General features: G+C 52.7%; 1 protein-coding gene across 14 annotated transcripts in view; it reads left to right on the forward strand.

Moving 5' to 3' along the window:
- The window catches only part of MEF2D (myocyte enhancer factor 2D), a 46,996-nt gene extending 31,128 nt beyond the window's left edge, over positions 1-15,868 (forward strand). For 9 of the 14 annotated variants that reach the window (XM_015884402.2, XM_015884391.2, XM_015884396.2 and 6 more), the window contains 7 exons: positions 1,747-1,957; positions 4,290-4,346; positions 6,554-6,744; positions 6,939-6,959; positions 9,379-9,508; positions 11,507-11,747; positions 12,239-15,868. In XM_015884402.2, the coding sequence (XP_015739888.1) occupies positions 1,747-1,957; positions 4,290-4,346; positions 6,554-6,744; positions 6,939-6,959; positions 9,379-9,508; positions 11,507-11,747; positions 12,239-12,569 (1,182 nt within the window). In that variant the 3' untranslated portion in view covers positions 12,570-15,868. The remainder of the gene's footprint in view (positions 1-1,746; positions 1,958-4,289; positions 4,347-6,553; positions 6,745-6,938; positions 6,960-9,378; positions 9,509-11,506; positions 11,748-12,238) is intronic. The other 5 variants (XM_032449181.1, XM_015884401.2, XM_015884405.2 and 2 more) reach the window with 3 other exon arrangements.
- The last annotated feature ends 240 nt before the right edge of the window (positions 15,869-16,108 follow it).

Genomic DNA, 16,108 nt, shown 5'->3' on the forward strand with positions numbered 1-16,108 from the left:
TTTTGCTGACTCAGCTGTGGCACTTAGGGAAGAGGTTTTGGCCCTACCAGGGTTTGAAGGCACAGCTCTACCCACTCACAGCCCCTATACAAGCCCTGTGGTTTTTGGGTATGGGGGCATTTGGGTGCTGGGGGTTTAAAGGCAGAGCATCTGGCTCCCCTGACTAAACCCCTTATGCAGTGAGGATGGAGCAGTTCCAGCTGAGCGTGTGCTGTTGGTGGTGATGCTTCTCATTTTTAACCAGCTGGAGTGTTTTTATGTGTGTGTGTGTGTGATGAGAACTAACTGGGCTCGTTAGCTAACAGCAGCCGCGTTCGCTATGGAGAGTCCTCTGTGCTCAGAGCGTGTTTGCAATGGCTTAAGACAAAATCAGACCTCATTAGAGCTTGGCTGATGTGTGCATCTTCTATCCAGATTTTGGACTGAGTTATGAGCCCCCTATGCCCCAGCTGCCCCCATGCATTGGTGCTGGGTTCCAGTTGCATGCTGGCCTGGCAGCAGCATGGAGATGCAGGGGCTGGATGCTGCTCTCTGGTCATCCTCATTGAGGATGCACCAGGTTTGCTCTTCATTCCCTCAATGCACACACACACACACACACACACACACACACACGTGTGCTTACAGTCATCTATTGCACAACCCTGCCACACCATTCACACACCTGACAAAACCTGCCAGGCTCCCCATGGCCCCCCCACCTTTTATTTTTTACCTGTCGTTTGCAGTTGAGCAGGACCCAGGGCTGTGTTAAGGCTTGTACAACCCTGGGAGGGGACATGCCAGTCCCCTGAGCCCTTGGAGCTGCAACACCAGCTTGGGGCCATGGGATCTCTGAAGGACAGGATGCCCTTGAGCAGATGGGAGGGTTTCCAGCACCATCCCTTCTTCATTCCTCTCCCCTTAAAGGAATTCAGCCACTGAGCAGCACCCTAATAACACCATAGTGTTGGGTACTTGGCTCCCTCCACCCCTGCTGGTGTGTTTGGTGGGGACACTGGGTGTTGCTTGGTGCACTGGGTGCTCTGCTTTCCCAGCCCTTGGCAAATTAGAGTGGGATTTGAACAAAGCCCCTGCTAAAGCCTCTAAGCAGGTGCCTGTTCCTGTTAATGAAGAGCAAATCAGTGACATAAGAAAGGCTGATGGGATAATCACGGTGAGTCTGGTTCCTGCGGGGACGTTGGTAGGTGAAGCTGGTCCTCGACCTGCAGGCAAGGATAGGGCTTGAGCCTTCGTCCTGCTCACACCAGGTCACCTCCTCCTCCTGCCCCATAACTCCTGGTGGTGGAAGGACAGACCTCAGTGTCACCTGGAGGGCATGGGGTGGTGAGAGCCTGTCCCTAGGGCTCAGTGCTGCTTTGCAGAGGGGCAGAGGGCAGTGCATTGAGAGGCACCGTGCAGCACTTCTCCCTTCTTTGATGCTTTGAGCTCTGAAAAGATGACGGGTAAATAAATAAGGCCTAAAAGGAAGAAAAAAGCAGCTGTGATGTATCCAGGCAGACTCTGCCCTGCTCCAGATACGGGGTCTGTCTGGGTTTCTGTGCCAGTGCTGCCCCAAGATGCTCAGATGGATGAATACATCATACCCCATGTAGATGGGAGCACAGCAATGTGGGGACTTGGGGTGACCACACTGACTCCACTGCAGCCACAGGACGGTGCTGCCAATCCCCTTGCTAGGAACCTACAAAGGAAGGCATCTCCATTTGCTCTCTCCCCTTCACCTCCTGTTCTCTCTCTCTTCAGTCTGCAGTGCCCACGCCAAACTTTGCCATGCCAGTGACGGTTCCTGTGACCAACCAGAACACGCTGCAGTTCAGCAGCCCAGGCAGCTCTTTGGTGACCCAATCCTTGGTGACTTCATCACTCACAGACCCCCGGCTCCTCTCACCACAGCAGCCAACACTGCAGAGGAACACCGTATCCCCAGGGCTGCCACAACGACCAGCCAGTGCAGGTGAGTTGGTCCTATATCCCATCTTCAGCTCCTACATCCCATCTTCAGCTGCCTACTAGCTCCCATCTTCAGCTCCTACATCCATCCCTCAGCTCCTACATCCATCTTCAGCTCCTACATCCGCATCTTTCAGGCCCTAACATTCCCATCTTCAGGCCCTACATTCCCATCTTCAGCTCCCCTACATGCCCATCTCCAGGCGCCTACATCCCAATCTTCAGCTCCTACATGCCGCCATCTTCAGCCCTACGTCCCATCTTCAGCTCCTACATCCCATCTTCAGGCCCTACGTCCCATCTTCAGGCCCTACATCCCATCTTACAGCCATACATCCATTTCAGGCCCTAACCCATGCCCATCTTCAGCTCCTACATCCCATCTTCAGGCCCTACATCCCATCTTCAGCTCCTACATCCCATCTTCAGCTCCTACATCCCATCTTCAGCTCCTAACATCTCCATCTCAGCTCCCTACATTCCCATCTTCACGCTCCTACATCCCATCTTCAGCTCCCTATCCATCCCATCTTCAGCTTCCTACCATCCCATCTTCAGCTTCCTACAATCCCATCTTCAGCTCCTACATCCCATCTTCAGCTCCTACATCCCCCTATGCAATAAAGCCAGTGACCTCTCCCTGCTCAGGTTGCACCCTTGCTTTTCCATATCATGTTGTTTCACATCAAGCAATGCAAAGGGCTGAGTCACCCGCTGCTGTTCCCATCCCAAGGCTGGCTTCTTGTGTCCCAACACAGCCAGGAGGGACGTGGGACAGCTGCCTAAAAAGGGCTTATATTTTTATTGGCCTCAGCCTGTTGGTGGCTGCAGTTGGTCTCTGGGTGATTACTCACCCAGATCTGCTGACAGATCCGAGGAGTGGTCCTTTCCAGCAAGGACTGGAGTGGGGTGGTAAGAGCAGGTTGGGCTCTCGTCACCCTCATTCCCTGCAGTGAAGGAGGAGGGGGGGGGACACATGTGACCGCAGCCCGGCTCTCTCCTGCGGTGCCATCATAAGTAATAATAGCACTCAGAAAGCCCCTGCTTGCTATTTTGGTCTTTGCAGATGGTCTGTAAAAGTCATTTGGGCTGCAAATGGCAGAGGAGATGGTGGTGTGGCTGCACAGGTTCTTTGAAAGGAGGAGCAGAGCCCCAAAATTCAGAGGAAAAAAGGTTCTTTATGCTGGTGCCAAAGAGCAGCATCTCCCTCTTGCACCGTGGCTCTGTTTGTAGGCATCACCCCTGCCCTCTTGCTGGCCCCTGCAGAAAGAAAAGAGGTTTTGCTGTAAAGCAGAGCCCGCTCGGCGCTTGCCATTTCCATCCAGCTCATGAAACATTTGTTTCAAGGAGGGGGGAGAATAATTTTGTGGTTTCGAGTGCTGAGGTGTGTTCCAAGTCCAACCATCTGCGTTTCATTCACTCACTGCCTGGGACACGGAAGAAATCCTGTTTATAGGAGCCAGGCCCCTTGCATGTGAGACAAGCTATTTCTTTTATATATTTTTATATATATATATACATATACTTTTTTAACAATGCAGTCAAGAGGAGAGCAAAGAGCTGCGTTATTGTTTCCAAAGCAAAGGCAGTGCTGGCACAGAGCTTGCTCAGAGCTCACTGGTACTGTCTGCTTAAGGGCTTCAATGCAACCAGGACCTTGCTTTGCATCCCCATCCCATCCTCTAGGGACTCTGGACCCTTTTGCCAAGCTCTAAAGTATTTTTGGGACCTCAGCACCCACGATTATGCTTTTCACGTGGGGAACAAATGCCTTTCTTGCATAGCAGCACTTCTGCTTTCAAGGGCTTGCTGCCACCCTGAGCCCCACTTAGACAGAGGTGATGGAGTTGGGTCTGTTATTGTGCAGCCTGAGGCCCCTGTTGTGCTTTTCCCTATGCTATCCAAGCATTCACCTTTGTGCAATAGAGCCCTGGGAGGGAGGCAGCGTTGCAGCAGCTCTGGCAGCATGAAGAGGCTTGGTTTCCATTCGATGCAAACGTTACAGGGCAGATAGTGTTTCACACTGCGCTGTTGGGGCTCATTTCCCTGCAGCACGGTCCCTGTGTACCTCCAGAAGGCTTTGGAACAAAATAACCACAGTGTTTTCCAAGCCCCGTGTGCTTTGGATCAGGCCCCTTGTGCCGCCTGGCTGCTACCCAAAGGAAACGGATCTGCCTGGATATTGTTTCCAAACCTGATCACTAGGAATGCTGCTCATTTTGCCCAGGATTTTCTCACTGGGAATGCAACGCTGCTGATTTTCCTTTGCTTTCCTCCCATCTCCCAGCAGTGATGCTCAACGTGGCCCTGATCCCATGTTTCTGGTTGCTTTATAGGGGCGATGCTTGGGGGTGACCTGAACAACACCAACGGAGCCTGCCCAAGCCCTGTGGGTAAGTGAGGGGTGGTGTGGGGCTGGCACTCAAAGGCTGGGCTCTTTTCTCTCTTCTATGCCTCCATTTCCCATAAATCACACAGGAATGTGTGTTTTCCTTTCAACCCAACACATTTGGTGGATGGAGAAGTGCTAAAGAGGGTTTGGCAGTGAGAAGCTTTGTCGGAGATGCTCCAGGCCAGTCTCTGTAATGTTCCATACAGGGAGGTGATGTGTTTTGGGGGGCTGAGGTCCATTATTGCTCTTTGGGAGACATACAGACCAAGGAGCTTTGGCTTTTGGCAGGCAAAAGAGGACCTGATTTGGGCAGCACCTCGAGCTGAAAACCCACTTCTCCTCTGACCTCGGCTGAGTCACTTAACACCTGGTTCCTCCCATGCACTCGGGCCCTATAAAGGAACTTTACAGCAAGGAAAAAAGCTCATTAAGGCCCCTTTCCACTGCGAGAGCCCCAGCGCTAACTCAACTCAGACCGTGTGGCTTAGCTCCCTGGCTATAAAATGAACTAATAATGCCTCCAGCCTGCAGCTTTGGTCAGCCAACATGCAGCCCTTGGCACCTGCTGTCCCAAGCCAGCAGAGCCCTGTGCTCTATTTGTCCCTATTGGTGATGGCTTTGACATAGCCTCACTCTAGAGGAGCATAGCATTTAGTATTACCCCCAATAAAACCCAAACAGGTCCTTAAGCAATTCTTCAGCCCCACTGCCAGCCCATGTGTGGGGTTGTGGGTGGCTCCTAAAGGAGGGAGGGTGGGGGGGGGTTGGTGGGTGCTTCACCTCCCCACCCTGCTGCCCCCCAAAGCCACCCGCCGCCCCCACGTCAGCTGTTGTGAGCAGCCGTGGCAGCTCAGAGCTTGGCAGAGCTGCTGAATGTCAGCATTGACGTCACCGCAGCACCGCAGCATTCCCCACGTTCCTGCAGCTGCTCCAGGAAACGGGTGTGAGGAGTGGGGACAGCCAACCCATCCTGCCCCCCAACCATGGGGCTCCCTGCCCCCAGCACTTGGAGCCTAAGGGGCTTGTAGAGCATTTCATCCTCCTTTCCTCCTCTTCCTCGTCTGCTCTGCAGCATCAAGGTCACCTGCAGCTACTGAGTCATCATTGTGGCCTGGATTCTGCAGTGATGCAGACAACGTGCCTGGCTGCTGCTTGCACAGTGTGACATGCAACACCTTGCAGCCAGGGGAGGCACGTTGCCCACCCCTCTGCTCTCTGCAGCCATTGACCTCCATGCATTTGAGCATCTTTATGCTCTTAAGCTTTTGCAGTTGTGGGTTTTATCCCACGTGGAGCAGCTTTGAGTTGTTCTGGAAGGAATGGGGCTGGTGTTTTCCTTCATTAAACACATCCATGCCAACCCCATAGCACCAGTGCCTTCCCCCCCCATCCCACCCAAATAGCATACCTTGAAATTAATGGTTACCATAGGAGCTGCGTGCTTCCACATTGGTGTTAATGCCACCTTAGCAACGAGAGCATCGAGTTCACACTTTCCTTTGGGCTCTGTCCCTATCTCAGAGCTGGGGACGAGGCTGTTCCTTCACCAGCATCATCCCTAACAACATGCCTGGCCCAATGTGGGCACCTGCCATGGCTGCAGCATCGCAGCCGCCAGCTGAAATGCAGATGTAGAGCAATGGTAGATGTGATTAATAATGCAATCAGCGACCTATTTTTCCCGGTCTAACGTGCAGTGAATATGAGGGCTGAATCCTGGTTGATTGCTAAACGCCTTTCTATCTTTGGGGCCTATTCATAAAAATGAGAAGGCAAAAAAAAACACAACAAAAAACCCTCATCAGAACCGTAATCTGATCCAATTTATTCCTTTCCTGATGTTCATCAAATCTTTTCCTTTTTACAGTTTTTTTTTTCTTCCTTTTTTTTTAATGCCTTCTCTTCTTTGCACATAAAATCCTTAAGTGGGGCAGCAGGAGGAGGGAGGGACTCTCAGATCTTCAAAGGGACAGTGGGATCAGTGCACCACCGCTCTGCCCACAACCCTTTCTGCAGCCAAAAAGCAGCTTCCAAAGTGAACGTGAGGGTAATTAGCTGCCTTGACAGGGCCCTGGTACCCTGCTATAAGCAGCATGCAGTGGTCATGCTGTGTTGCATTGTGCTCAGTGCTGCTTGCATCCCTGCACACCCAGAGCATCTTTGCTTTGTTCACCACTAAACCTTCACCTTGTGGCCATTCTCTTGCAGGTAACGGCTACGTGAGTGCTCGTGCCTCCCCTGGTCTCCTTCCCGTCTCTAATGGCAGCACTTTGGGCAAGATCATCCCAGCCAAATCCCCTCCACCTCCACCCCACAGCACCCAACTCGCCTCCAACAGCCGCAAGCCGGACCTGCGTGTTATCACCTCTCAGAGCGGCAAAGGCTTAATGCACCACCTGGTGAGCTTGGGTTTAGTTCAGGCATCGCTTCCATGCTGTGCCAATGGGAGCTGGGAGGATTTCCCTTTGCATTTCCCCTTTGCACCAAGCCTGTCCCCAATGTGCAATGTCCCTATGAGCATCGAGTGCTGCGGTGGGTGAGGGCAGTGGGTTAATGGTGCTTCTTGGTTTTCTTCCCTGTTCTATGTGGGCAGACGGAGGATCACTTGGCTCTGGTGAGTGACATTGAGTGTGCATTGTAGTGGGGTTGCTTGTCCTGTTTGTCCCTGTATCCCATCCTTGGTCGGACCCATCCCATCCCAGCCCCTGTGCTGGGAGCGCAGCATCACTGCCCTCATCCTAGGAGCTAAAAAACCCCCAAAGCTCTTGTTTTTAGACAAATTAAAAGGAAGAGTTGAGCTGTAGGATGTCATATGAGCTGTCAGGTGTTTCATCCTCCCTAAGGCTGTGCCTGTGTGCCATACAACCAACCTGGGCACCACAATCCCCATAGAGGGGGGCATAGGGAAACCTGGCCCCCAGCAGGGATGGGGAGTAGCACAAGCTCTTTCCTATTCTCTTATGAGGATATTATTTACAGCCTGTGTGAATCCATTGCCTGGCTCACGCATTCACCAGCCCTTGTTTGTGCAATTTTCTGTGTTATTTTTATGGCTTTTTTTCTTTTTTTTTTTCCCTTTTCTTTCTTTCTGCCAGCAAAGTGAGCACCACCTTGTTTGTGGCAATGATTCACCCTCTGTGCTGTTGCTATTCTGGTGCAGGGCATATGGGCGACAGGTCAGCACAGTGAGGAAAGGACGAGAGCCGCTGTAGGATTCAGCAAACACAGCCAGGGAAAAAAGCTTTCCAAAAGCACAAGAGAGAAGCAGGACCTCGCACAGCCTACAAGGAGACACTTGGCCAGGGCCAGGGCTGGCTGAGACTTGAATTCTGCTCCTCTCCATGCCCTACAAACCTCCCTTCCCTACTTTGAATCCCTGGTAGTGTTGTGCCTCGGTTTCCCCACCTACAGCCTCCAAAACAACCAACACCTCCGCTTTACCCTCCCCTCTGCTGCAGGGCATTGCCTGAAGGAATCAGCTCGCTTTAGGCAAAAGAAACAGCCAGGTTAGCATGAATAGTTTTAATTGGAGCTGCCAGGCTGACTCTGCCGGCAGCAAAACATGGTCCTCGCCCAACCCCAGCTGGCAGCGAGGTGATAAAATCCATGGGGGGGGATAGGGAGCTTGGCACAGCTCTGCAGGCTCAGTGCTGCAGTCGCCCACCTCCCTATTTCCTCTCCCTGCATGTTGCTTCCAGCTCTCATCCTGTCTCTCACCCACCTGCTGTCACCCTCCAGGGTGCTCCCAGACACCCCATATAATAGAAGCTGTGGTGCTGCTTCTAGTGGGACCAAGGAGCTGACCCCCCCCCTATGTGTTTCTGCATGCCGTGGGTTGCTTCCCATTGGAAACACAGGGCAGAATGTGTTTCACCAGTGCACGACCATCTCACCTGGGAGCATGCCTGCATGGTTTTGTAACGAGCCCAAGTGGCAGCTTGTGACTCGGGGTATTTTGCAACCCGTGTGTTGTAGCATCTTGCACGTGTCAGCACTTCTTGCCTGCATGGTTTGGGATTAAAGCTCGGTGCTGCCTTGCAGCATGGCAGGGCTACACACCCCCATTTTCCTACAGCATCCCTGCCCTATGGGGCAGTGGGCACCCCCTTAGGGTGACTGCCAGCAGGATTCAAGCCAGGAAAACCTCTGACAGCCTTATCTCTTTAGCAATTAGCACCCAGCTAATCGCCTTCCCTGGGTGCTGGGCAGCATGTGGGTGCTGCAGACCCTTCTAGGGTTGGATTGAGGTGTAGGGTGCACCCCAGGAAGGTCCTGTGTCGGTGCAGACACCCATGTGTTGTCCTAAAACCCCATGGCAGTGCTCTGGGTGCTCCCATACTGGTGCAGGTCTTACCCCATGGGGATGCAACAACTTCATGCTGGGTATGATGGGAGCTGGGCACTGCACCAGGCTTCACAGGGTGACGTGTGCCGGGGTGCTGCAGATTAGAGTCAAGCCTCTTGAGTCTGATTTAAATCAGATCAGCAGAGGCAGCCCAGATTATCTGCCTTGTAAACAGGGCTGAGGCTGACCCATAGATCTGCCCACGTAACTGCCTTGAAGAGCCACGGGGAGAGGCTGGCGTGCAACCAGATGAGTGCATTTCCACCAGGGACCCTGCTAATGCTTGAGTCACCCCAACCTCGTGAGGGCACCGACCCCAGGGGCTGCTGAGAACGGGTTTCAATATGCCACAGCTCCTTTACAACCCTCAGAGCTGTGCCTCACATCTGCAGCTTGTATTGGAAGCCAGGGGCTCACCAGTGCTGCAGGAGGAGGCATCACAAGCATAGGGAAATAGTAGTTGCTTTTGTTTTAGGACAAGCAGGGGGCTGTAAGGGTTTGTGCCTTACAGACATGCACCCCACTGCTGCAGCATAGAGATGCCCTCCATGCAAACATCCCTGAGCACAAAACTGATCCAAGGGCTCCCTATGAACTTCACAGAGGTCCTGGGTGATGGTAACCCAATGGGGTTTGGTGCTCGGGGTACAGCTTGCCACCCTATAACAGCCTCCATTTGCTTCCCCAGCAGAACACCCAGCGGTTAGGTGTCTCCCAAGCGACTCACTCTCTAACCACGCCGGTTGTTTCTGTGGCCACCCCGAGCCTGCTGACACAGGGCCTGCCCTTCTCTGCCATGCCGACCGCATACAACACAGGTGAGAAATGAGATGGTGCCACCTCCTTCACGTGCCCTTCCTGAATAGCTATGGGGCATCTGGTTGCAGCTCACCTCTACCAGATGTGGTGGAGTTTCATGAGATGGAAACAAAAGGGGAACTCATTATATTAAGAATGGGAATTCAGTTGTATCCATAAAGGCTTTGAGGGCACGGTTCTCATTCTGTAGCCCATTACACGGTGTTGGCAGCGTGAAGATGCTTTTAAGTGGATGCTGATTGCAGCTACGCCCATCTCAAGGCTCTCGAAAGCTGCAATGTCGTAATAGGAGCTTAATGAAAATGAGCTTTGGGGGACCCAGAAGTTTAGAAGGAATGCAGCCCGTCCTGCTTGTAGGGCTGCTGAGGTGTGTGCTGGCCCAAGGCAACACCAGCAAAAGGGGCTGTTCCACCTGCAACCTGCCCAAACCCCCCAGGGGGGGGCAATGGGGAGGAGCAATGAGGGGATATTTTCCTGCATCACTCACTGTGGTGTTTCGCTCAGAACAAAAATGGGAAAAAAAATGCAGAAAGCTGCTCGTCTGGAAGAACCCAGTTTAGGCGTGTTGGGAACTCCCTCTACTTAATTAGTAGGTGTAGCCCAGGAGATGCTTGTTTGACTCCTCTCTCCTGGTGTGGAAGTCGGTGCGGGCCACCAACGAGTCTGGGTGTTGCTGAAGTCCCTTAAAATAGGTTTTAATTGGGCCCTGAGTCTTGTTGGGAGGTTGTGTGTGGGGGGGGGGTTAGAACTGGATGTTATCTTTTTGGTATTTATTTTCCTCCTGCAGCTTTAGCCGCAGGCACAAAAACCATTCCCACCCGGGCGCCTGTGGCTTGGGATGTCTGAATGCCACAAGGCTGGCAGGGCTTGCATGGCTACAGGGTGCAGATGCCTGCACCAAAGCCAAGCCCTGGGTGCTGCCCCTTGTTCCTCCTATTTCTAACCTAGGGATATCACCCCATGGGGCTGCTGAGGTTACAGGAGCTCTGTGCCCTCTCTTGTGTTTCTTATGGGGGTGTTTGCAGGAAGGACCAGTGCTGGTGGGAATCACTGTATGGGGTGAGAATGGGGCTGCTGCTGTGCAGGGAGTGCCTGCCATCAGCCCTCCAGCATTGCTCACTGCTTTGCAGCCTCCTTTATGTGCTGCTGCTGCTGCTGCTGCTGCTGCAGGGGTGGGGAAGCTGAAACCACAGGCGCCCAAAATGACAGAGGCAATGGGGAGGAGCAGGGTGAGGGCAGATCAGCATCGAGCATCTGCTTGCATCCCTATCAGATGCAGACGTGGCTTTGAGGAAAGGGCCGATCAAAGCTTTGGCCATCTCTTGGAAGAGCAGCTTCCTTCCCAGTTGCTTCGTGGTTGAGGAATTGCCACCTTGGCAACTCGTAGAGTGTTGGGCTGGGTCCTCGTGCTGGGCTGTGCAGCTCCTTGCAATGGGTCCTGCTTTGAAGCAGGCTCCTTGCTGCTTGGCCTCCTGCATCCCTTGGGTTCCTATGGTTAAGGAGCGCCATCTGCTGATGCTCAGAAGCCAGTTGTGGCTGTGCAGAAATGGGAATGGGATGCATAGAGCGGGTCCTTCTCCTGCCCTCCTGCTCCTTATGGCCCTATGGGCAGGGTGGGGGTACAGGGGGGGATTTGGCACTGCATCCTCTCTGCCAGCTGCTTAGACTGGCTGTAGGGTGGATGTGCAGATGGGAAGGCGTTGTATCTGTCCCCTTCACTTCTATGTGTGTGCATTTACACTTGTATGTCAGTGGTTGTGTGCTACTGGAGGGCACTGCAGTGTTCATGGTTTGGATGGTAAAGAGCCTTGAAGCTGGAAGAGTCACCTCCCATGGCCAGCACCACTCTGAAACTATTGAGAACTATTGAATCCCTGTCCATAGAAACTCACAACTGTGTTGTACCTCTCGGATGGGTCTCTGTCTTCCTGCAGTGCTCAGGGCTGGGTTAGAGCAGCCTTGACATTGAAATGACTGAAGGGCTCCTTCCCTTGCAGATTATCAGCTGACAAGTGCTGAGTTATCTTCGCTGCCAGCATTCAGCTCACCTGGTGGGTTGTCCCTTGGCAACATCTCTGCCTGGCAGCAGCAGCAGCAACAGCAGCAGCAACAGCAGCAGCAGCAGCAGCAACAACAGCAACAGCAGCAGCAGCAGCAACAACAACAGCAACAGCAGCAGCAGCAACAGCAGCAGCAGCAGCAGCAGCACCTGGTTCCTGTATCACTAGGAAATTTAATGTAAGTGAAATGAGCCCCAGGGGCCACTCAGTTGATGTTAGAAATGGTAATGAAATAATGCAGAGGGAACTGTTGTCCCAGCAGTGACTGGGAGTCCCCAGGTAAGGTCAGGGTTGGGTGCTGCTTTCTGAGCACTGCCCAGCAGGAGCTCCAGGGTGTGCTCCAGCCTGTGCTAAGGAGCTCAGGAGCTTTGCTATGCCCAGGTATCCCCACGCTCTGATGGTTCTGTACAACCATTGGTGAGTCTGAGCACTGCTGAATGTTCTTTGCCTTTGGGGTGCTGCTCTGGGCTCCTCCCTGAGCTGTTACCCCAGCACCAATGGGGAGGAGGTTGGCAGGATCATGTCCTGACCTGGCAGGGATGTCGTGGTCATGGTAAAGTGTGGGTGGTTAATTGTATGGATGGGCAAAAGGCTGCTGGAAAGATGAGTAATGAGAGGCTTCCCATTGTCTCCTCCTCACCTCCCTCCCCTCCTCCTGTGGATGCTCAGACAAGGGAGCCACTTGTCCCACACCACCACTTTGACTGTCAACACCAACCCCAACATCAGCATCAAGTCGGAGCCCGTCTCACCCAACAGGGAACGAAACACTGCCACCCCACTCAGCACCTTCCCCCACCAACCCCGCCACGAGCCCACCGGCCGCTCGCCCGTCGACAGCCTCAGCAGCTCCAGCAGCTCCTACGAGGGCAGCAGTGAACGAGATGATCCCTCTCGCACCGACTTCAGCTCCTCCTTGGGGCTGCTGCGCCCTGGTGGTGAGCCCGAGGGGGAAAGCCCTTCGGTGAAACGCATGAGGTTGGATACTTGGGTCACATAACGGGGTCCCCCGTCATCCCCTGGAGCGCCGCTGGTTTGCAGCGGGGAGGGGAAAGAAAAAAGGGGGGTGTGGGAGGGGAGGAATTGTGGGGGACAAAACGGGTTTTAGGGGTTGGGGTGGGGAGATTTATCATAAACTGCCTGAGAAAATAGCTTTAGGATTTTTGTAGGCATTCATTCTAGCACAATGGGCGACGCACGCAGTTCGTCCAGCTGGGGAGCTGCGAGTTTCAGGGTGGGTGGCACAGGAATCAAAGGGAGACGGATTGGAGCTGGGGGCTGTGGGGTTGCGTTGGTGCAGCAATGAAGGTGCTGAGCATCCCCAAGGGCTGCCCAACAACCTGGGCAGGGGGGGGATGGTTTCAGCCCCATGGAATGAGGCTGTGTGCTGCAGCATCGCTTGGAGGTGTGGGGGGAATGTGAGACAGGTTTAAGGCTCTGTTTGGGTGAGAGGTGGTTGTGGACATCATTATCCTTCCCTATAGAGAAGGGAGCAATGCTGCTTCTGGCCATGGTCATCCAAAGCTTGCAGCCACCTCTGCTGAGGTCCCATTGAACCCTGCAGGGTGCTTGGCTGTGTCAAGGCTGGATTGTACCAAACAAGATGTGCAAGTGTGTTTGAAAGGCATTCCCTGTTCTGTATGGGTCAAAGCTTTAAGTTAGAAGTTAGGGGTAAATCGTTGTTATTTAAGGATTGCCACTGAAATAACGTCCTTAGGGATTTTGCCTTGGGAGTTGTGGGCTGAACTGTGCAGGATCTCTGCATAGACCCCAGTAGAGCTGGGGTGGGGGGGGGTTCCAGCCCAACCTGTTGCAGTGGGTTGGACTGTAATGAAATGAAGGTAGGCAACTTAAAGCGAGCAGTCAGGGGAAGTCCTCTGGGGAGGACTCTAATTTGGGTTGGAGTGAATGGTGATGGCTGTAGAGAGGCAGCACGGAGCCAACGCAGCCCCACATCCCTGCACGGTGCTGCAGAGATGTGCAGGCAGCAATCTCCTGCTTGAAAACCTTTGAAAAGTCCCATTTGCCACCATTTCTCCATAGGCTGGTTTAGTTCTGAATACGAAACGCTGGCGTTCCTTTCCCATATGGGCAGATTCTGTGCCGTGTACCCCAATCCTTCTCTCTCCGCCTCAAACCCTGCATGGTGTGATCCGGGCTTCTCATCCACACCGAGTTGACGTGGATCTGTCCCCACGTCCCAGCTCCATCCCTCTGTCCCAGCTCTATCCCCATCGTGTCCATCCAAGAAGCATCCACACCGCCAGCACCCGGCGGCCCTGCGTGCATCGGACCCACACGGCAGCTCTTTGCACGGCCTCGCTTTGGAAATTAGGTGGGATTGACGATGTCTCGTCGCTCTCATTTCCTTTTCTTTTTTTCCTGACCGTCCTGCAAGAAAAAAACGCCGCAACCAAACGTTTTCCAGCCCTTCAAAGGAGCAGGAAGGGGCAGCAATGCGGCACTTGGAGGGCGACGGGACGTTTGTGCTCATTGACTTCACGCCCTGACTTCACATCTCAAGAGAGCCGGAAAAAAAATACAATAAAATACAATAAACGAACGAACAAAACCCATAAAGCATCACTGCTTTTCAGCCACGCGGAGTTTGGGCCGCTTGGTGTGCGCCAACGCATGCCAAACCCAAGCGCATCCGCAAGCAGCGCAACGTCGGGACTCTACATTGACGCATCGGGTTGGCACATTGGGATCCCCTCCATCCCATTACAAGCTCGGGGTGTGTATCATCATGATGCCCAGGTCATTAATTCCCTATTAAAAGAGTCCAGGAAACTCCTCCTAATTTTCAAAAGACACAACGAGAAACGACAATCTTAAAGAAACCAACACCCTCCTTCGTGCTTCTATCGGATCTTTGCTGTTTTCTTTCTCGTGCTCATCTGTACTGTTGACGGTTACAATTGTGTATAATTGTTGGGGTTTTTTTTTTATTATTATTATTATTTGGATTTTTTTTTGGCGTATGGGGTTTAGTTTGAATATATATATATATTTTTTTTCCCATTATTATTATTTTTTAAAGGGGTGTTGCAAAAAACCAAACGAAAACCACACACACACATACACATACAAACGAATATCGCACGGTTGAAAAGACAACACTTAAAATGCTGCAGTTTTTAAGAGACGTGGAAGTCGAAACGGAGCTTATTTATTCTCCAAAGGCTGTAAAATGCATGAAGACTAAAAAGAACCAAAACCCGACCTTTTACATTAAAAACAAGAGAGACAAGAGAGGAAAGGTGGAACCCGGAGCGAACCGTAACGTTATGAATTGGAGACCCCCCCCCTTTGCCCCCCAATCCAGCTCATATATTGTGTTTGGGCTATAGTTTGCTTTTGTTTTTAATGGTTTCTTTTTATTCGGGGGGTGGGATGGGGGAGAATGAAATACAGTTGTGTATATTTTTTTTCCTATGAGAAGTACGCACTGATATGTTTGGGAAATGCTATCGTTGCTTTACTGAAAGCGTTGGTTGCTTCACCAAAGCCTGGTTCTGATCTGTACCCCCTATATCCCTCCATACCCCCACCTACCCACCCCACTGACCCCCCCCCACCCCTCGCCCTACTCCCCCTGTGTGCTCCCATGACACAGTGGGATATGGGTGGGGGGCTGCCCCCTTGGTTGGGCAATGTGTGCAGTGAGAAGCGGCGCTGCTCTGCTCTCAGCCCCATATTGCTGGGGTTGGAGGGGAGGGGATGTGTGTCCATGTGCCCCCCCCTGGGACCTCCAGCTCTAGAGTGCAAGAGGATGGAGGTGAGGAATGGGGAGGGGAAATGCTTTCTCCCCCTTTTTGCTCCTCTCCTTCTCTTAAAGCTCTCTGCCAAGCATGGATGTGGCCCAGGGCTCTCCAACCCCCCATCCCCATCCACCTCTCCATACTGGGGCTCTGCAGGCTCCTTTTCTTACCTTCACACCCTCTTTTCCTCCCTTCTCTTCACCTCCCTGTTTCACTTCATGACACAGACCCAAACACAAGCATTGCGTTCTCACTACCTCCGTCCCCATCCCGCAACCTAAAGCCATGCTGGATCAGGAGGTCCCTCTCCTGCTGTGCTTTCCCCTTCCCCTCTCTGATCTCCCTTGTAGTATTTGATCCCTGGCTACTGTAACTGTAAATAGCGAGCTTCACTATGTCAGCAATGCTAACAGTACAGAAAACTGGGTTTTATTTTGGGGGGGGGGGTTGTCTTGTTTTTGGTTGTTTGTATGATATGAAATGAGATTTCTATTTTTGTCAGAGTATATTGTAATAATACTGCCTTGGGCATGGCCGAGCTGTGCAGCTGCTTGTTCCACCCTAGTTCTCCCATACCCTGAAAGGTTTTTGGGGTTCTGCTATTGGGGGGGGGGGGGGGGATGTCCAGAGATGCAATTGGGAGGCAGAAACACCATGGGAAACTTGTTGGCCCCATTCTCTGAGATCGTGCGGGGCGGCGGGAGAGAGGAAGATTTTGGGTTTGGATCGAGGGTGGAAATTTTCACAGCATCCCCAGGCTGGACCTGGCAGTTTG

The sequence above is a fragment of the Coturnix japonica genome, chromosome 25, assembly GCF_001577835.2.
Source record: "Coturnix japonica isolate 7356 chromosome 25, Coturnix japonica 2.1, whole genome shotgun sequence".
Lineage (NCBI taxonomy): Eukaryota > Metazoa > Chordata > Aves > Galliformes > Phasianidae > Coturnix > Coturnix japonica.